This window comes from Megachile rotundata, chromosome 5, assembly GCF_050947335.1.
Source record: "Megachile rotundata isolate GNS110a chromosome 5, iyMegRotu1, whole genome shotgun sequence".
NCBI classification, from domain to species: Eukaryota; Metazoa; Arthropoda; class Insecta; order Hymenoptera; family Megachilidae; genus Megachile; species Megachile rotundata.
Window position 1 is genome coordinate 5,602,729 of NC_134987.1, and position 21,779 is coordinate 5,624,507.

The 21,779-nt window shown below is 32.2% G+C and overlaps 2 protein-coding genes across 5 annotated transcripts in view; one reads left to right on the forward strand and one right to left on the reverse strand.

Annotated features, from left to right (window-relative positions):
* Bsg25D (blastoderm-specific gene 25D) overlaps positions 1–282 on the forward strand; it is an 11,928-nt gene extending 11,646 nt beyond the window's left edge. For both annotated transcript variants that reach the window (XR_013038243.1, XM_076531960.1), the window contains one exon: positions 218–282. The gene's annotated coding sequence lies outside the window, so the exon portion shown is untranslated. The remainder of the gene's footprint in view (positions 1–217) is intronic.
* On the reverse strand, positions 54–21,127 carry LOC143264497 (uncharacterized). Of its 3 annotated transcripts, XR_013038244.1 has the most exons (6): positions 20,831–21,125; positions 20,095–20,217; positions 17,460–19,418; positions 17,225–17,390; positions 16,417–16,697; positions 54–9,076 (listed from the first exon to the last, which is right to left on the reverse strand). XR_013038244.1 is itself a non-coding variant. In XM_076531962.1 (5 exons), exons 1-5 carry the CDS (start codon positions 20,894–20,896, stop codon positions 16,486–16,488), a joined length of 2,526 nt encoding a protein of 841 aa, XP_076388077.1. In that variant the 5' UTR covers positions 20,897–21,125; the 3' UTR covers positions 54–16,485. The 3 variants fall into 3 exon arrangements, 2 of the variants coding, with proteins under 2 accessions (XP_076388077.1, XP_076388078.1); XM_076531962.1 differs by having other exon boundaries at positions 54–16,697; XM_076531963.1 differs by lacking the exon at positions 20,095–20,217 and having other exon boundaries at positions 54–16,697; positions 20,831–21,127.
* Positions 21,128–21,779: the final 652 nt, after the last annotated feature.

Below are 21,779 nucleotides of genomic sequence, written 5' to 3' on the forward strand. Positions count from 1 at the left end.
TTCAATTTTGCGAAAGCAAAAAGCGGACGCGTTAATGTCGAAAATTGGTCGCACGTTTCATTATGTTTGTTCTTTTTTTTTTTTTCGTCGACAATAGTACACTTCAAGCTTCGAGTATACACGATCGATTAAACGATACAATTGACACGTAATAAGGAACACGAAACGAAACTAACTTATCGTACAATAATTGCATTTTTTCGTTCTCTTTTTTTAGAAATACGAAAACGTTCGAACGATGGCCGCACGGTTAAACAATGAGAAAGCTGACGCAAAATTTAACTTAGAGGACACCATTAGTTTATGCATCACACTAAGAGGTTACTAGAAGTTGTTTACATCTAGTTTTTTTCACTCATAGATCATTTTAAAATGAAAAGGATAACAGTGGAAATTATAGACATTTAACTAATGTACTTTTTTATTAAAATTTGTAAGGAATAAAGCAACATCTTGATTATAACCACGATTTTTTTTTAATAAATAAAATTGAGAAATGGCGTGTACGCTAATAGTGCCATAAAGAATAAAAAATTGCTGTCAACTTCCCCATTGCGATAATTCAACCAATTGAAGCCTAAATCGTTCGAACGATCAAAGGAACTTTAGTAAATTAGATACCTTTCGATTTGCTGGAACTGGATTAACTGGAGAATGTGTACTATTTATTGTACCATTTTGCTTGTGATTTTCCGTTCCGATCGAGCAAAGAAACTTCGATAGTCGAAAGGCGAAGTAAGTGCGATCGGGGATCATCGATTTGGTCTGAAACACGATGGATCCCTAGTATTCCCTTTTTCCCCTTCCGGCAGTATAGTGTAATTAATCTCCCCAAATCGTAGGGACGTTAAAAAACAGTCGCAGAGTGTAACCCAATTATATACATGTATACGTATAGTATGTATAATAAGTAAGCGTAACGAATATCAAAAAATTCATCGCTCGTGGACGACGAAAGTGAAGATCTCTTCTTTCTTTCTTTTTTTTTGTATCATTTTTGCGGTCAGTGGCACTGTCACAAACAATGCATGTACATGAATACAATATATCCGTAAAAAATTATTTTGTGCAATTCTGAAGGTGCGAGCTACCGTCGTCTTAGAGTCTCTACAGTCTTAAACTGTGTAGTATATACGTGTACTTGTTTATGTGTGTATGTGTGTAAACGTTACGCACACCCGCTCGATGCAGGGTTCACGAAACGCATAAGAAAAAGAAAAATGCACACCGGGACGCGTAGTCACTTACAAATTTGAGCACTGTTTCTTTTGTTTACCTTCTTGTTCGATCGCTTTTATACATCTTTCCTAGAGGTGTATATATATGTACAGAGTGTTTCAGAAATAAGTTATTCTGATCGTTTTAACACTTTGAATGCCATATAACGATCATTACTATAACAGGTAAATAATTTTGCATAGTAGTAAAAGTAATGCGTTATTGGAAATGAAATTAATAATTAAAAGTGTGGCACTCAAAGTGTTAAGAATGAAAAGATATAAGTTTGAGGTTGAAAACACTTCCTTTTTTTGTATATTAACGAAAATAAAATTAATTAAACAGTTATACTGGTCTTTTGATCTACGCTGCAAAGAATGATTCTATTCACCCAGTGATTCTATTTCAATGGTTCTCAAACTTTAATACTTCAGAGACTTTTAAATTGCGCGCCTTCACGACTCTATGGCTGACTTACAATAGCGGCGCGAAATACGTACTTCATTTTTACTGAAACTTGTATCATAATGACCCTACGAAATTATACATGAGACTATTAGCATGGCAATTAAATTCTCGTCAAGTCATTTACTAAAATTTAACAGATGTTAAATGTCACTATTCATTTGCTCAACAAATACAAAAATTCGAAGAAGAGTCACCGCATCATAATAGATCATGTCACAATTTTTGCATTTATCTTCGATAAATTAATACATCAATGCAAAAATTCGTACAAGAAACCTGAGTCATCAATCTTTACGAGCGAAATGTAAAGAACGTGAACTACAAAAAAAAGGAAGTATTCTCGAACTCGCGTTCGTATCTTGTTTTCGTTTCACAGGCAAATCAGTTTGGTCAGCCTATTTCAAAAAACGCTTCGTACATCGTGAGACGTCGTTTGTTTAAAATCTGATACGTATGGACGCAACTTTGAAGCACCACACGAAACAGGAGGATCCTCTACCTAATTGTATCAACCAGACTCTAACTAACTGGACTCATAGATACGTTTCGAAGCGAGCTTTATTTACTGATCATGGCGAAGTGCGTTCAACGGGGTCCACTGTACGTACCTTGGCAATATGAGTTCGAGCTGCTCGTGCTTTATAAATTCACGGTTAAATTCCTGGGAGCAATGATAATTAGGTCGTGGACTGTTTTGCCCTCGGTACGTGCATGTCCCGCTGAACTGATAGCACGCGATTCTTTAGCGATATGTTGGCAATCTGATAGAATTAGCGACCGATGTTAGAGCTTTGCACGGTATCTCGGTCGGAAGCCACGAGAGTAAGCGAAATATGGACTAGTGATCAGGTCGAGAGTTCATCTCGTTTAGAAAATTACGCGTACACGAACGATAATTCTCCCTTTTGTTTTTAAAACTCTTATACGAACGATAATTCTCTCTCTTTTCTCTATACCATTAACCTAACACCTAGAACGACTAAGCTTGATACATTAAGTCCTCTTACGAGCGGCTGCTCCATTTCCCAAAGCTACAAGTTTCCAACGAAGACGAGAAAAAAATAAAGCAGAAGAATCGAAGAGAGCTCAATACTAAAGGACCCTATGGAAACTCCATTGGAATTCGAGTTTTTCTTTCCCTCGTTTCCCATCTTTGATTCGTCGCGACGATGTCCTATAAAGTCAGTAACGAAACTTTGATCGCTACTTGAAGAACGACGCAACGAGCTACGGGTTCGAATTATGTCCTCAATCAAATTTACTAACCGACAACCAGAAAACGGCAACAGGAATCCAAAATGGTGATCGTAGTCGATCCGTTTGGATTCGAATCACGCCTCGACGAGCTGAACTCTTTCCATCCTACGTTTAATAATTATTGTAACGCGATCGTTGTATAGTATTTGGTATTTAATGGTCCGCGAACCAAGTATTCCCCTCGCGACGTCGATGTTTATTTAGATTTTTTTTTTATTTTTGTTAAATTTATTATTTTATTATTATTATTATCATTATTGTTTACTTCTGTTCGTCGTAATATCCGACCATCGTTGACCCGTTACCCTGAATTAGCAGAGCGTGTACTTTCGAAAGTAACGTAAAACGATTGTCTTCGTACGAACGAATTCAAATGACGAGAGATCTCGATAATTTGTTGCAACCATGTCCTCCAATTAACTATCCTGTCAAACAAAATGAAATATTGAAACAAGAGAAAATAACGGATAACAAAGCGAAGAATATTGGTCAGTTTATTTGCATCTCCGTTCTGTTTTTTCCTTCAGAAGTTAAATGAGGGAGCGTGGAACCTTTGGAACATCAATTTCATCCAAATTTACGGTAATTGCCGCAGCTTCAAAATGTAGCTTCTGCAAAATTGTAACAAGCACTTCTCCTAAATAACAAAGGGAAGTTACTAAATTTGCTAACTCAAATGTTATGATACGAATTGTTTCAATTTTTCAAATTCATATATTTTCTAGTTTTTAATTTACGCTTTAAAAATTTTTTGTCGAATTTAAAACCTCTATCTTTTGTAATCCATAAATTCTCAAATTTTAAGAATCTCAAGTTTTTTAACTTTCAATTTTATGATTATTAAATCTTTTACTGTTTTCCAAATTTTTCATTAAAAATTTAATTTCAGAGAGGCATTAAAATTTAGCAAAATCATCGCTCTTGAAAGCTTCTACAATTTCGTACTAATTTTAAATGAAATCGTTATTCCAAAAGTCGTTCCACGTATTAAAACAAAGTTGAATATAAACATTTCAAGAACTGCATTCGACAGATAACTTTTTTGCAAAAAATGTTGTAGACGGTTTATCGATTATCGAAATCCTCCCTAAAGAATATCGAGCAGGCTGACCAATTCTGCTTGTTCACCGTTTACATCCTTCCGTTTCGGTTGCATTTTCCCTGAGAATTTTTTAGCCTGCGATCTGAATCACTCGCGGGGCATTCTACGTCGGCTTCTCTATTTTTCATTCGTTTTTTTGTAAACATTTTTTTGTTTGAATACCCACACGTACCGATCGTTGCGACATTTGATCGCTGAATTTGATTGAGGATCGACAGAGAGATCCTACTTTCGCTAAAAGCATCGATCAAGACTTGTGACACGAAAACTGTCGTTACATTTCAATACACCTAGTATAATCATCGATTGCGTTCAATCGATTAACGATTGCGAAACTTTCCCTTAACGCACGGATAATTCGTGCCTAATCTTTCTTCTTGAAAGTTGAAACTAGCGGAGAAGGAGATTTACTAGCCGTAAATCTGCTGGCAAGGTGCAGTCGTCGTTGATCATCGATATAACGCGATTTATCGAGTCGCGTTCAAATGAAAAAACTGCAATTGGACTACAATTAACTAACTAAAGAAAGTAACAAAGAAAGTATAGGAACAAGTTTGTAGAACGAGAAAACGTTCGTTTATTTTCCATGATTTCTCTTTCGTTTACCGTTTCTAGAATAACGTGATCGAAAACGAAAGCACGAGCGTTTTCGTTCGAGCATAAAAACAAATTACGCGGTTATCGATTTTCTTATCGGTCGATTCATTGTGGATAAGGAATCGAATTGTATAAAAAAAGAAAACGGAACATTGTTCATTGTCTAATAACAAAAAAATGAATAACAGAAAGAAAAAAGAAATATAAGCATTGGAGTAACTAGGTTGCTAGTCCAAAAATGTGGACTGGTCAAATTATTATAGTGTTGAGTATAGGCTTTCCTAGGGATGATGGTGATGTAGATCTTTTCATATAACTCAGACATTTAGAAATTTGGGAATTTTTAGTTGTAGAGAATTGTAAATTTGGGAACTGGAGAAATTGGAAATTTGGGGATTTTTAAATTCAGAGAATAGGAAATTTAAAAATTTGGGGATTCAGATATTTGGAAAAGAAAATTTGGAAACTTAGAGCTCACGGATTTGAAAATTAGGGGTTTGGAAGTTTTTAAATTTAGAAATTTGGGAATTTGTCAATTTAGATTTTTGAAAACTTAAGAATTTGAAAACTAGATTTCGAGATTTATAAATTTAAGAAATTTTTAAAAATTTAAACATCGGAAAATTTGAGTTTAAAGTCTTGAACGTCAGAGAATTTTTGTGCTTTTAAAAATTGTAGAAATTTCCAAATTTCTAATATCTGCCAGTCTGTACAATCCTTCCTACCATAATTTCCCCCAAAATTGACAAATGTTTAAAAATATTTTGATTGAGTCTTTGGTAATTTCCTAAATCCACGCCGCCATTTTCCCCACAAAGAGCAACACTCTACAAAGCTAGTTACACCAATGAATATAAGAATCACAAGCGATACGCGAGCAAACTTCGCGCAATTTCATCTTCAATATCCAACTGTTTTAAATATTCCTAGCGAAAATGGTCTAAGATATTTACAATTAGAAGTCGCCGTAAACGCATGCAATTAGCGTCCATGCTTACCAGAGAAATTGTACTATAAAATTTCAACTAATTCGCAACCTTGCTCAAAATAATCAGAGAATTAATTAACTGAATTTAACGGTAGTCCGTTACCGCGTATTTATCATATATTCGATGTTTATCCGATCATTTTGAGCAGCGTAACCATATCGAAATAGAGTGCACCTTGCCAGCGGTCTAATCTTAAGAACAGCTAAAATTTTCATTCTAAAAAGTAAATTATCCTAAATGTTGCCAGTGAAATGGCAATTTCGAGTTTCACAGGTTCTTCTCTTACGAGAATATACTCGTACGAATACACTCTGGGCGTTTTTAATCGCCTTGTTTCGATACAGATATAATATATATATAATATACGTGTAATATATAGCTTTTACTCTACTAATTATCAATCTCGTTTTGTTCGTCTATCATTTTTCGTCTACAATGAATTCTAACTAACTGACATCGACACTAACTTCACTACGATCAGGATCCAAGGATCTCTGTATTCAACTACAATTCATCTACGAATCCTAGATTTTCTAATATAAGAAAAAAATAAGCTATACCTCGCTCGGTTCTGTTGGATCATCCCATAATCAACTTTCTGCATTCCAAGTTTAGAACACATTATCTTGATGTGACAAATCAAATTCAAACGAAGAGAATATTATTAGGTTGTACAACCTCGTAGTCTTTTTCTTTTGCTTAATAAAATTCGTTACAACACAGTTTTGTGTATGATATTTCACTTTGCAATATGTATTTTATTGAAACTGGATATCTGAATTAAAAAATGAAATATGAGGCTTCTTTTTTGTTGCGGACTTGTGTTACAACCCAATATTGTTCTACGGTCTGATAAAACAGAAAAAGTATTTGTGCAATTTTAGAAATAAAAAAATAATTTAAAATTCTTTCAAGCTACATTTATATTGTCACTGTTAAATTGACAGTGAAGAAATAAAGTTTTAATTTATTTATGAAAATTGTAGCAATTTGAAAGAGTTTATTCCCTAGAGAAGAGTTCAATTCTATGAAATACAGTAATAAAATTAATTATGGGATGACCTAATATTTACCATATAGCGAGCCTCTGGGAATCGATATCGTGCCATTCGACATTGCATTCGATGCGATTAATATTTCACGAGCAATTCCGCGAACACGAATTGTCATCGAAATTAATAGGGACGCGACTCGCGGAAAAACGCCACGCGACGATCTCGAAAACGTCTTCCGACATTCGAAATTGAAATCGAAAATCGATCGGAAACGGTTTGCGGATCAATCTCGAATGCAATTCTTATCACGACTTTGATAGTTCCAATCGAACGCGTTCAAAAGTGTCTGCCCACATTATTGCGTGTACTACACTTTTCTAACGTTAGTATTTATTTAACTACTGACTGAAAATATAGGAAGAAATGGCTAAAGCACGAGTACGTTAATCTATGGGGCTGTTTTATGGGGACGAATTTAACTGGTTGGCAAAATCGAGCAAGGGAAAATGAAAAATTAATGTTAAATGATGACAAAATTCACGTGTCTGAAAATTGTAAATTGATTCCTAAAACTTGGAACCAATATAAGTATTATATAACTAAGTTTTTGTATAACTATTATTGTATACTATAACTAAATAGTTATACAACTTAGAAGTCATTATGCTTGTTAAACATATTCATCTCTGTTACAATATGTTCTTATTATCTGCAAAAATCCACCAGGGATTCTATTAATGATTAAAGAATAATTGATAATCGAATAATTTCTTTGTCGAAAATTATAGTTCTATTTTTAATTAAAACTTGTCAAATTAAATGTCAATTTTAATTGAAAGTTTTTAACATATAATTAACTTTTAATCATTAATTCAAACTTCATATAAACAAGAACAAAAATTTAATTTTTTTAATGAAAGAATAAAATTTAGTTTCCAATTAAATATTATGTTAATTATTGTATTTTCATCTGAGAGATATAGGTTAATTTGTTAATTATAAATTGGAATTTAATTACCGATTATATTCTTATTATTTTGATATTATTAATTATTACAAAATTGGAACTGACATATTAATTTTATTTCTTTTCTAAACACTGTAACTCTCGTATTTTTAATATTATATAAACGTAATCAAAATTATTCCAAAACATTTGTTATTTTTTGTAATTACAACTTTTTGGTGGCTTCTCAAAAGTAAACTTTTTTAATAGAAAATATTTATTTATTATTTTTTTGTCATTATTTCAGATAGTTAAAAAACTAACTCTTTTTCAAAATAAAAAATCCTGTAACGAATGATTAATATGTCATTGAGCCATCTGTATTATGAACAAGAATAAATTAAATTCAGGTAAATTAAATTAATATGCGGTGATAAATGCTCCTGTTATTAAACATTATTAATATAATGTTAACATAGTAATTAACATGACGTTTAATTAGAATTTAAATTCGAATTATCAAATAAGAGAAATTAGAATTAACGATTAAAATTAATTTTTACTGCTATTAATTCTTATCATGATTAAACATAACTGAACTAACAATTAAATTTGTATTCTAAATTAGAAATTATAACTAACATTAATTGTTAATTAAAAAAAGTGTAATATTAATAAAAGTGTAATAATATTAATTTTCAATCATAAAGTTACTCAAATACAATTAAATCCTTAATTAAAAAACTGCATCGTGAATTAAACAATAGTTAGTGCTCAGTCGTATTAAAAACTTAATCAAACATTCAAAACCCTATGATCGATAAAATCTCAGACTGTTAACATAATTTTTAATTTTCCCTTCGAAATTTGCTAACCAATAAAATTCATGCCCATAAATTAGTCCCGTACGGGTCGGAATAGGCCACTAAATTCAACTAAATATGCTAAGAGTATCTAGAAAATATTGCTAAGAAAGGAAGAAATCGTCCTCTTAGTCCCCGATATAAAGAACGAAGCGAGGAACGGAAACACGTGCGCAACGATTGATTGTTCGACGAAAAGCAATAATACTTATCGTTAGGTTTCTTATCCGAACGTTAATTGAACATTTTCAATGTTACGTGGAACGGGTTAAGTATCATTGACAATCTGTAGTCCTAGCACATCATTACATCGATCGGGAGAGCATCATTAAACAATAACGATCGATTAAAATTCGTTTTCATTCATACGAAAAGTTGCATCGCGTTCTGCCCTATTGATCTTCGTGATATACAATGTTGTGCCACGGTCACAATACAACACGTGACAGATTGAAGAAAACGATAGGTGACCTGTATTGAAATAATGGTAGTTTCACGAGTAACTTTATTCCGTATCTGGCAATGACAATCTCGTTTCGAACACCTTCACGATAAATCAAACTGAATATAAGCGCAACATTCTAACAAGGGTGCAACCTTCGACCTTTGGACTGGGTCCAAACTTTATGTTGTGACGAACCCTAAAAATAATAATCTTGTAAAATTATAACACTCATATTTAATTTTTTATGGCATCTTCAGATAATAAGGAAAAGCTCCGAGGTCTTCTGGTATTTTAGATGTGCTGAAGTGAAAGATTGAAAGTTTAGAGATTTGAAAGAAATTGGAGAAATTTTATAGTTAAAAAATGTTGGGTTTTCATAATTTGAGTATTTGGATATTTGGGAATTTAGGTATTTCGAAATTTCAGCTTTTTTTAATTTGGGTGTTTGTATATTTGGGGACTTGAGAATTGAGATATTTCGAAATTTGGACTTTTGTAAATTTAGGGTCTTGAAAATTTAGTTAGTTGTACCTCAAGAAATTAAAAAATTTAGTTATTTGTATTTCCAGAAATGTAAAAATTCAGGTATATTGTAATTTGGGTTTTCTTAAAATTAAGGATTCGAAAAAATTTAATGCTTGGAGGTCTGAAAAGTAAGAATTCGAAAATTTAGCAACCTGGGAATATTTAAGAGTAGAATTTGTGTGATTTGAGTATTTCAAATTTTGGATAATTAAATATTTAGGAATTTGAAAATTTCGAAAATCAGACTTTGGAAATTTTGTGACTTAATAATTTGAGTATTTCAACATTTGAGTTCGAAATTAAAAAAGTGAAAATTTAAAAACATCAAATTTTAGAAATTTGAAAATTCAAAAATTTGCAAATTTTGAATTTGAAGACTTAAAATTAAAAAATTAAAAGATACGTAAACCTGCAAATATGAAAATTTGACCTATAACATTTAGATCAACATAATTATCACCGTACGGTTAGCTAACTAATTTTTGACACGAATTTTCCCTTATCTCGGATAAATGAGAGGTATAATTTTACAAAATTATTAGTTTTGTAATTCTACATAATTGTTACTTGAAAGCACATCAGTTTTACAAGGATCTTAATCTTTCCTTGTAAGAAAACTGCAAAATATATTCCTGACTTTTTCAATAAAAAAAAAAGTTTAATCGCGGAAAAATTGAAAGAACCACGAAGACGTTCGAATAAAGGTGTTTCTTTTTTAATATCCCCGTAAATATTGAAACTAGAACCAAATTTGTGAAAATGGTAAATATGAGATTAGATTAATTTTTATCAAAATTGAGTAAATTACCTTTCATCAAGGTAAAACTTTTTTCAAGTTAAAAACAAGTATTAGAATAACAAGACAAGTATGTTTTAGAATTATAGAAAAATAAAATAAAATAATAATTAAGAAGTTTAAAGCCGAACATAAATTCTTTTGTCACAGGGAATTAAGAGCATAGTCAATGAATAATAATTTGGATATTGTATAAATTTTGCTACTGATATTTGATCCACTACTCATCAAAGAAATCTTGATTGATCTTACTATACATGTATACTAACAATAATACATTTCGACAGTTTCGTGAATTACACATTGGTCAGTTTCTTTCCTATTTTTCTTTATTACCTTCTGTGCTCTAGATATATCTGTGTATGGACGATTATGATTTTTCTTATGTTGTTTCATCGCGCTTTCAGCGCTCATAGAATCGTTTGTATACTCAACATGAGTACGTAGGTGCACGTATGTGCGCACGCAAAGGTTCGTTAATTTCGTTACCAGCTTTTTCCACGAATATATTCGTAATTTTATTTATTCCTTAAGAGATAACACCTTATTACACATTAATTAATCAATATTAAACGAAAATTATTGAATAGTTACTTTTTTAATTTAAACATTGAAAGTTATTCGAGCTAATCTCTTTGATAATTAAATGCTCCAGTAATTTTAATTTTGACCAATTAAATGAATATTAAAAATTTGTCCGAGTAACCTTAACTTTATATCTTAATTAATTCATTGGGTAATTTTCAATTCTAAAATAACGAAAGCGGTATTAAATAATATTAAATGCTAATTTAACTTACTATCACAAAAAAGTAAAACTGAATAAAATTTGTTCGAGTTTTTACCAAAAATAAATAAATAAATAAAAGAACACAGCACTTTTTACGTTTACAGTCAATATTTATCTCACTTCGTACATTGTAATAAAATATATTCGCGAGAAAAGCAATTTGTAACGCGATTAACGAATCTTATGCGTTCACACGAGATACGTAAAGTCATAGATATTTAGCTATCCAGTAATATAATAATATCACATGCAATTTAAATAGGATTGTCAGACACGTATCTATACAGATAGTGTTCCTATTCTTAACGATGCTGCGTATGATAAACACGATACGAGGTAATCACTTGATACGTGCACATGCACATATGTATACGTAGCTTTTGACTCTTTCAAAAAGGAAGAAAAAACCAAGAAACACGCATGAAAATTTGACCAACGAAAATGCTACTTTCTTTACTATCGATGCCTGTGGTGCTTTTTTGTTCTTCTGTTTAAGTACATGCAGCAAATTCATTGCTACGAGTCAGAGGCAGATATTATTCGAATAAGAGGAAGAAGATATCTTCAAATACAAATTTCAAGTAAAACATTCGAAAATAATGAATAGAGCAGAAATATATTCAAAGACTTTTTCAATAAAATTAAATTGTTTTAAAAGTAACTAAGTGACTCTAATATAAATTTTTGATTATTAGACTGATTTGCAAGTTTGCAAATAATTTCTAAATTTTCAAATTTGAAAATATAAGTTAACTAGATTTCTGAATTTGTACATTTCCAAATTAGCAAATTTCCGAATTTTTATATTTAAAAATTTGAAGTCCCTATATTTCTAAATTTTAAATTTCCAATATAGGATTTCTTCATTTTTAAATTTTTTTATTTCAAAATACGAAAATTGTTAAATTTAATACTTGTTAATTCCTACATTTTAGGAATACGGTCATCTATATTTTAGTAAATCATACAACTTAATTCGAATAAAAAATCATTACTTTTGGACCAACCTCTATCCAAAATTGTATTAAAAATCTTGTAATATATTTCCGTCCCAAAAAAAGATTTATTCTCGACCTTAATTTTATTTAAAATTTGTATTCAAAGATTATTCCAATAATATTCAACCCTGCTACGAATGGACTGGTTTTCGAGAAGCTGCGCTACAAGAAGATAATCCTACACCTTTGTCGCGACTTCGATAAAAATTTCTCTCTAAATCGATGCGCTAGCTATAAAAACTCTGAAGCTCTTGTAATGCCAAGAAAAACCACGATGCTTCTTAGAAGACTTAATTAGCACGAGATTTTCAATGGCTACTAACACCGACTATAGTCGTTCTATGGATATTAACAGTCGCGGTATTTCTTCTTTTCGCCGAATAACAAGAAACTGGACAGTTAAAAAACATCGTCGAATACACTATAATAGCGTAGGTAGATAATTCGGATGATTGCACGATATTGACAATTGTTCGAGCTAAGTACTATCGGTTTCAAGTGGAACGTGTTTGCAAACCGTTCAATCGTTCTCAAATCGTTGCTCAAAAATTGCAATCGGACACGTATCTATCTATTTCGATATCACATTCCACAAGTTATACAACTTAAGTAAAACAGCAGTCAAAAACGAACAAGCGGCTGGCGAAGCGGAAATGCCGGAAGAGAAGAGACTGTTAGTCGAGAGAAAAAGAAAAGCAAAACGAAATTCGCCTGTAATTTCTTGCCGCGACGGTTCTGTACAAATTGGCATTTATATATATCACAGTTACAACACAACACGTCGACAAATGCGGAAGGAAATTCTGTGTAATGTACTGGCTGTTCCCTAACGCAAGCACAACAAACAGTATCCTTTTTTTTTTAAACAGTATCCTATCCTAACAGACAAGTATTCTTTTCTAATTGCTGTCCTCTTCAAAATTTCGCTAAGCCTATACTTTCAAACCGGACATGTGTTTCTTTCGTTCACGTTGCTTCATATACTGCAGAAGAATCAACCCATCAGTACATTGACAAACGATATTTCCAAGTACGTTTATTTGTGAAGACTATATTTGCGCAAATTTTGAAACAACAGATTCTTGTAAAAATACATTTCAATTTTGGTTTTACCGTTTTACCATTCAAAAATTAATTTTTAGTTTGCTATCATCATTTTACATGCCTTAAAATGTTAAAATATTAATTTAATAAATTTACAATTGTGTAATTATTTTGCTTAAAAAATTATTGACACTAATAATGCTTACTTTAACTGGAAATTATTTTTTGAATCTCAATGATTTTGCAGAAAAAATTTCGGACTAAAAATTTTATTTTTAAACTAATAAATAAAAATCAAATTCTGTAATATAAAATATCAATATAATATACAAGCAACATGCATAATATTATTTCATAAAAAAGTAGCAGTTTATGAATTTGTTGAATACCGATAGCAAACGTGATTTACCGTTTTAATAATATTTAGAATCTGTCCAAATTCACCTGGAACAACGTTTGTCAATGTACTCACGACCCAAGTGAATGAACGCTTTCTGTTTTAAGTTCACTATGCTTTCGTCATGTTCAGAGAGAAGGGAAGAAAACGCAGAGGACGAAGAGGGACGTAAACAAGAAATGACCGAACCATTCATTCGAATCAAGAGACGAAGAAAAAGAAGAGAAATATTGCGAAGAAATACAAATGCTCCTTCGTGTTAATGAAAATGAAGTCTAAAGATATGCTGATACACGGAGACGATGCTCGACATGGTCCCCAATGATTATGTAAGCGCTATGTAAAAGCGAATTAACAGTCTGTATGTGTATCTTGCTTTCCGCAAGACTGGATAGTACCGGGCCCTCTTTCCGTAATCGGTTATCTTTGCGATCGAGTGATTTCTTTAGCTGCACTTTAAATAAAAATTCAAGAACTATTACTTTAATCCACTGACGTTATTGTTAACTATAGTGCAGTCGTTTTATGAACTCTCTTTTTTATGGCCAGTTCTTTCTCCCTCTCCTTCTTTAGACCTTAGTGGTGTTTCACCAAATACACAAATTTACAAAACATAAATTTTCAAACTTAAGTATATTAAAATTTCAAAATCTGATTTAGAAACATCAAATTTTCAAATTTAGGAATTTAGAGATTCCAAATTTTATACATTTAAGAATTCAGAAATTCTAATGTATTAAGACTAGAAATTTAGAGGATTCAAATTTAGGAACCAAAAAATACTTATATCTACTTTTAAACTTAAAAATCTAGAAATGTTAAATTTTCACCGGTTGATTGCTAACAATAGAGTTAGACAATTGAGTGCTGCATAGAATGAGTTCCATTTACTGGCCCCTTCCATAATTATTCTGCTTCTACAGCCTCTAGTGCCATATAATGAGACTGCGCTACAATTATATTTCTCTCTTACCGAATATATTATCTTTCATGAAGGAGCTAATAAGAGAGAAACAAGTAATCAATATATAAAACTTTCTCGTAAACGTCGATTGTAATAAACGCGTCGTTGTACAAGATCGACTACAAAGATAACCGGGAAATCGTACGTTTATTTAATACCGTATTACTAACTTGACTAAAATTAAATATTCCTCTACAATGTTCTGCCCAAGATTGAATATAGAATTATCGAGGAATAAAACCAACACACCTTTACCCCACCTATCGCTGGGATATTATCAACTAGATACGATTTGCAGCTTAAGATGGAAGTTGACGGATATATACACGGATGATTATAATTAAAGCTTTACCAACGTTTTGATAATACAGGCCGATCGATATTCAGCTTATTAGGTATCGAGAAAAATTAGACCTCCTTCGAACAGCAACAAAATTGTTACACCTTCGTTTCCTATACTCGTGGACGCTAGAGATTCGCTTCGATGCGGAGTACCTTGTTTATCGTTGTGCGAATATATACCTGTAGTTTCATAGGAATACGGAAACAATCACCGTTCAAGCATCTCTCACGGAATTAGCTTAATGCTTGGCTCCGCGAACCTCGAACTCTGCGAGATTTAAAATTAAAACGACTTTCTTACAGTGGTGCGCGTCGAAGAAACGTTCAAACGCTTGAGCTAGGTAATTACTTAGTTATCCTTTTGATACCGTTCACTCAAAATTGAGTAAGAGAAACTGCTGAACGTTGCAAGTTGGCCGTGTAGAGCTAACGAATTCGCCTAAGAACGTATGTATAATATTACGTAGGAATATTGTTACGTGTGTCTCGCGTACGCGCGTTAAAATTTTCTTCTATACCTAACATACGGTTGTACGTGTTCGCACATAAATCTGCACCTACGTATACGCACACACGTTTACATAATATCATGTGTATACAATGTCATTAATTTTGGTGTTGCGTTCAATGTAATTGTGCTGTGCGTAAACGTTACGCTTGGGCACGCTTTCGTGTATGCGTGTAGCGAGTATGCGTTAGGAAAGTTCTCTTTTTTTCTGTGTTTTCTTTTTCTTTGAACAAAGATTCATGTGTTAGTATAGTGGACATCATTTTGCGCTGTATATATCTAACATGTCTATGTGTACGTATCTATACCGATCAAAGGCGGCTAACACACATTTTGTTTCACAAACTTGAAAAAAAGCTCACCCGATCTTGCGTTCAAGATTGCTATCGCGTCTGAGTTTTTTTTTTTTATTTCGAGATGTATTCGACTACCTGACACACATCTTGGGTCGTACATTGAAGGAAGGCCACATTGAACTAGTCTAAGAAATTACTTGCCTAACACTCTGAACAAATATATCGGTCAAATTTAGCTTATAATAATAATAATCTATCCTATGACACATACGCGAAACGAGTAATAGTTGGAGATTCTTGCGAACGTTATTTTTTTTCGTTTTTTTTTTCTTCTTTTTAAGTTTTGTCAGTAAAGTCTCTCTGAGCAATCTTGTTCTTCGTTCTCCCTCCACGAGTCACGGATCCTCAATGAATCTTTTAAAGGGATTATCTTTGGCATTATGAACCACGCAAGACAAATATATTCATTCAAAAGGAACAAACCGTCGATGTTCCTTTCGTTATATAGTCTGTTTAGCGAAGAACAAGCAAAATTACTTGAATAGTGCGATACAGACGATGATAAGACGATTGGATCACAAGTATTTGGATACCAGAACCGACACCCCAAGACTGTACTATTAGTAGAGATAAAAATATGTACAGTAGAAAACTATGGAGTCACTATTAACTTGTAAAAAGTAGACACGCATACGATTTTTCCTATTTCGGCGCGAGTACGCGTACTTTTTTTTGTTTTTTTTTTTTACTCTTTCCTTTCCATTAATGATGCTTTGATATCTCGCGATTATTAGTGGGCGGCATCTTTTGTTTCAGCGATAAAATTATGAGAAACGCCAGCGAAAGCTTTTCCGAAACGTAACACGAAATACGTACAAGTAAAAAGCTGCTGGACTCGATCTATGTTTTGTCACGCGTAATCGAGAAGCGGTTTTCAGAATCTTGCTAGGTACAGTTTGAATAATCGCCGGCGTCGCTTCCTACCTGACTTTCATTGCGTTTTATCACAAGGACTGGATCTTTAGACGATTCCACGACTTTCTTCTCTATATCCAAGTCATAGAGTAATGTAGCTTGTAATGCGTTGTACATACCCGTTCTTGCGTATCGAGACGCCTTCGTCAATTCATAAACACTGGCAGCCAGAGTTAATATATCTGTAAATATAAATAACATTATTAATTAACTTATAAGACATAATTTAAAATAGCATAGACATAATTTTAAAATGACAAGTTAGGTGCTCACTACAAAGCTCATTAGGAAGAGATAAGGTGGAGCTTAAGGAGCATCTAGGCCCAGAAAAAAAGTTAGGGAAAACTCAGAATAAAGGATTATGAAGGGTCTAAAAAGAGCTCAGACAAGAGATTAGAGAAAGCCAGACTACAGACTCTAGAAAATGCTTGGGAAAACTCTAGGAAGAGCTTAAAGAAATCTAGAGAGCAAGCTAAATCCAAAAACTCAAAATATGAGAAATGGAAAAACTTAAAGAGAGCCTGTGAGGAATTTAAGAAAAGTCTTGGAAGAACTTGGGGTGGATTCAAAAGAAAGGGGCTAAAAAGTTTATGAAATATCCCTTTTCTGACAACTAAACGAGTATAATATTTGCACATTACTACTCACAAGCGTAATTAAATTTGATTACTGATTTAGGAGATAAGCCGAGAAACGTTGAATAACGTACCATTATCGTTGTATACAAGAATGCATGGTGGATTTTCTTTCTGCCTTTTGGTAGCATTTGCAATTTCTCGTTTACGGCATTCTTGGACAAATTTTATTGCTTCCAACCAATACTCCATAGCTTTGTGTACGCGTTGATTCATTGTGGTCCCCCGTAAACGTTCCATCTATTAGGAAAAAAATATGATTGTTGCATTTTCCTGATGGTTAAAAGGAAGAAAATATTTATACCTTACCTTTGCAATTAAAGTAATGACGCGTGCATGTTCTCGCAAATAATCGATGATCAAGCGATCTACACGCGATGGATTCCCTTGAAGACGAGGAATGGGTATGTTGTTTGCACTTGTTACTCTTTTACCAGGGAAATGAGCAGCTAATCCAGCTTCACATTTCTTTCGTTCCTTTTCTAATTGCTTGAACTGCTCATAAGTTTGCTCCAATCTAAAGTGTAATATACTTGAAGGAGCTGTACGTCTAGCTGCTCCACTTCCATTTCTAAGACCTAAACCTCCGCCGTAAAGTACAGAAAATAAACGTGGAACTGGAAGTGGTACAGGAACTGGCATTACTGGCGGGAATACTCCAGATCTTACTGTACTTGGATTTGGTACTATTCCTGAATTGAAAAGGACATCAGCTGATGGTATACCATGGCTATTCTGTATTCTTGGCATGTGATGACGTTGTTTCATAAGATAGTTGAAAGTATCCTTGTTCATTGAAGACCCTGCGATTTGATTGGTCAAATGACTCATAGAAGGAAAAGCTATTTCTTTGGTAAGATCAAATCCTTCCATTTTATATGTATTAGTATTATTAGGCTGCTTCAAGTCATGATACGTTGTGGAACTCTGTGGTAACATTTTTAAAGTCTCGCCGTTATTGGCAGTGTATTGTTGATAATTATGATATCCATATTTTGCAATTGACTGATGCGTATGTCGCGAACTTAGATTTTTTGGAAATCCAATTGGCGAATACGTCTTAGTCTCAATAGTCTTTGATTTTGGACTGATAATTTTTAATAGATTATTATCGATTCTATAATCATTATTCGAAAGACAATTTTCGTTTGTGTCCAAACCATTGATCGATGATGCGGTGAAGTCACTTACTCCTGGATAATAGTCGATTAACTGCTTGTATTCTTGGTCCACAGCTTGATTCAATTTGTAGCTACGAGCTTGTTGTTGCAAAAATTGAAGTTGTTCATTTGGTATAGAGATATTTGCCATACTTAATCTACTTGAATCGTGTAAATCTTTATAATCACTGACATTACTGCGCTGTATATTATTCCCAAAACAATTATGCAAATTTGTATCGGCTGGAGAAAAATGTTGTAACGGAGAATTTGAAAGAAACCCAGAGTCAATACTTAAATCAGTCATTGCCGAACTTGGTCTGTAACTTTGATTATTGGCAGTCATACTATATAATTCATGCATAGAAGGTGTAGGATTATTGTATGTGTTAGTAGTTCCATTTTGTCCAATATTATTATGGTACTCTATTTCATTAAGAGTAATTGGATCAGGAGAATCTAATGCCAATGTTAGAGCCATGTTAAAATTAAGGTCTGGGTTTGTGCAATTTTGAATTCGTTGATAATTTCCAAATAAATCCGATGTACATCCAGATGCCGACAAATTTTCTGACCAGTTAGTAGTTTGCTTACTTGAATTCGTCTCATTTGTTGTTGTTAATAAATCATTGCACAAAGGCATAGTAGTATTTCCACTTACACAGCAAGTATCATCGGTTGGACGTAATATATATGACTGTGAATCAGATGGATACGTATTTGGATATGCACTAACCCCATTACTATACAAATTTCCTTGATCCAGTATTTGTCCTGCGCATGTGTTGAGGCTCAACGTTTTAATTTCTTCGCAAAGATTGTTATAATTACATTCAAGTTTAGCATTATTAGAAATATTGTTGTGCAATTTGTTAAATGTAGTATGAATATTAAAGTGATTTATGGTTGTAAGATTTGGATCTGTGTTATTCTCCATTTTGTTCTCCATGATACAAGATTGAGTATCTGAATGATATTGAATATTGCCACTATAGCTATTATTGTGAGCATTGTCACCAACAATTGAATCATCATCAAGAATCTTTGACACTAAATCATTGACCATAGGATTGTTTAAATCCTGACTATCTTCATCTTCTATATTCATCTATATAAATAAATTATTAAAAAGATTGAATTAATACATCTGATGACCCTTGCCATAAATTATTTTTGATATTTTTAACTATTACATTTTCTTACAAAAGATTAAAATTATTAATTAAATACATATATTATACACAATATTTCATTTTTATTAAATTAAGATTGGAGAAATATAAATATATCCTATAAAATTATATAAGCCTAATTATTATTTATAAGTCAAATAATATAAAAACAAATTTACTGTATATACATAGGTTACAATTTAAAATATGTCATATTTGTCATATGAAAAAGTTTAATAAAATTGGTAGTAAATGTAATTATTTTCAAATGCTTAAACTGTTAAAAATTGAAGATGAATACTTAGATAAATATAATATCACACTAATTTATAATATATTATAATATGTATATATAAATATAATAATTTAATATTTATTTAAAATGATATAATGTATTCTATAATAATTGAATGTAAACAATTAAAATAAGATATTAATAGTATGATATAGCACTTATAATATACTATAATATTTTTAATTTAATTTAACTTATATATTTGTTTAATGTTATTTGTTATATGTAACATAATTTTTTATATAACATTAATAAATATAAAAAGAGAATATTCATACATTAGATAAAAAAAACAATTGTTACTATAAATTTCTTACATTTTTTTGTGTATTACATTCCATTAAGTCATAATTCCAATAATTATATTCTGTGTTACATCTGTCAGCTGGATAACTGTTTCGCGGTTCCAACATGTTGATGTTGCATTCAACCACGTTATTCTATAAAGAAAAAATAGTTTATTTTGTATTTAAATCAAGCTTATCAAATACTTTACCATGGTGTAACAGTATGAAAATATCATTTCTTATGTAAATGCTTGTTCATTTTATTAAAATTTTCCTATTATACAATGAACATTGTATGATTTATTAAAAAATATATAAAATGTATACTGATTTATTGAAACTTCATATTTTTGGAGTACTATGTTACAAGAGAATTATTATGAAAGTGTCATTAAAATCATTATGCAGATATAAATATTTGTCATGATAAAACTATTTTTTCCTTTATGACCTGATCTCAAAACCAACAATTTTAAATTTAAACTTGTTATAGGAACAATTACGGTGTTATGTATATACATCAGCAATGAGCTAAAATCGAACCGTTTCTACTAATTAAATTATTAAACAATTAAAATCGAAATTATCGTTTTTCCATTAAATATTTAGCTCCTATTTCTTCTTCTTATTCAGTAAACAACACCTTTTTAACAATATAATTACGTCTTTCTTTACACGTTGTATTGGAATAGTCGCGTTGTACTTTGCAGCAAAGGAAAATGAACGTCACTTTTTCGGCAATGAAGTCACAAACGCGGTCACTTACCTTGCTAACAGTAAAACCATTGTTGGCGATAATCGCAGCCAAATTGTGCACCTCGGACAGAGCCATTTGTTAAAAGATCACTGTAAATCACATCCACTCCTTGCCATCACCCTTTCACTTGTGCGGCTGTCTCCCAGCAGTATGCACACCCACACCAACCTACACTTTTTAAACGCAGCTCGCTAGCATCTCACGATGCACATTAACGGTGCTACTATGGGAGAACAGAATATAGATGGAACTACGATTATATATACATATACGTAAATATATCTATATTCGGTTCAACGAGAGACCATTCTCATTATACGACAAATTTCCATTCGTTCTGCGCATGTCAGCGCTGATTGGTTCGAGCATATTTCGTAACCAAGAGCAATGCGCATGCGCATTTAATACTCTCAAAACGCTAAACGTATATACCTTGTGGTTTTTTATTTTGTATACTTTGTATATTTATATCAAACGTGAGTACGATCGTATATATACAGATCTAAGATTTGGAAATTTGAGAATTTAAAAATGTAGTAATTTGAGAATATGACAATTTGAAAAGAGTATTTGAATATTTAGGATTCAGGGCTTTGGAAATTTGAATTTTTTGAAATTTTCAGATTTGGAAACTTAAAACTTTAGGAGATTTGAAACTCTTAAGATTTAGAAAAACGGTAGCTGAATATAACTTACGAATCATGCTTATCTTACATCATCACCGTTATCGAATACTTATGTTTTTGTCCATCGTGTATATGGTCGATGGAGCGAAAAGCGTACGATAATCGAGTTGGTGGGGGAATCTACTGAAGATAGCTGTGTTGCGCAAATTTAATATGGTCGTTTCACGAAAGAGTAACCTCGTTAATTTTCGTTCCTTCTGCGCATAACTATGTTCAACTCTATATACTTTGTAATCTATGGCAACACGCATGCGCTCTTATAGTAATCACGA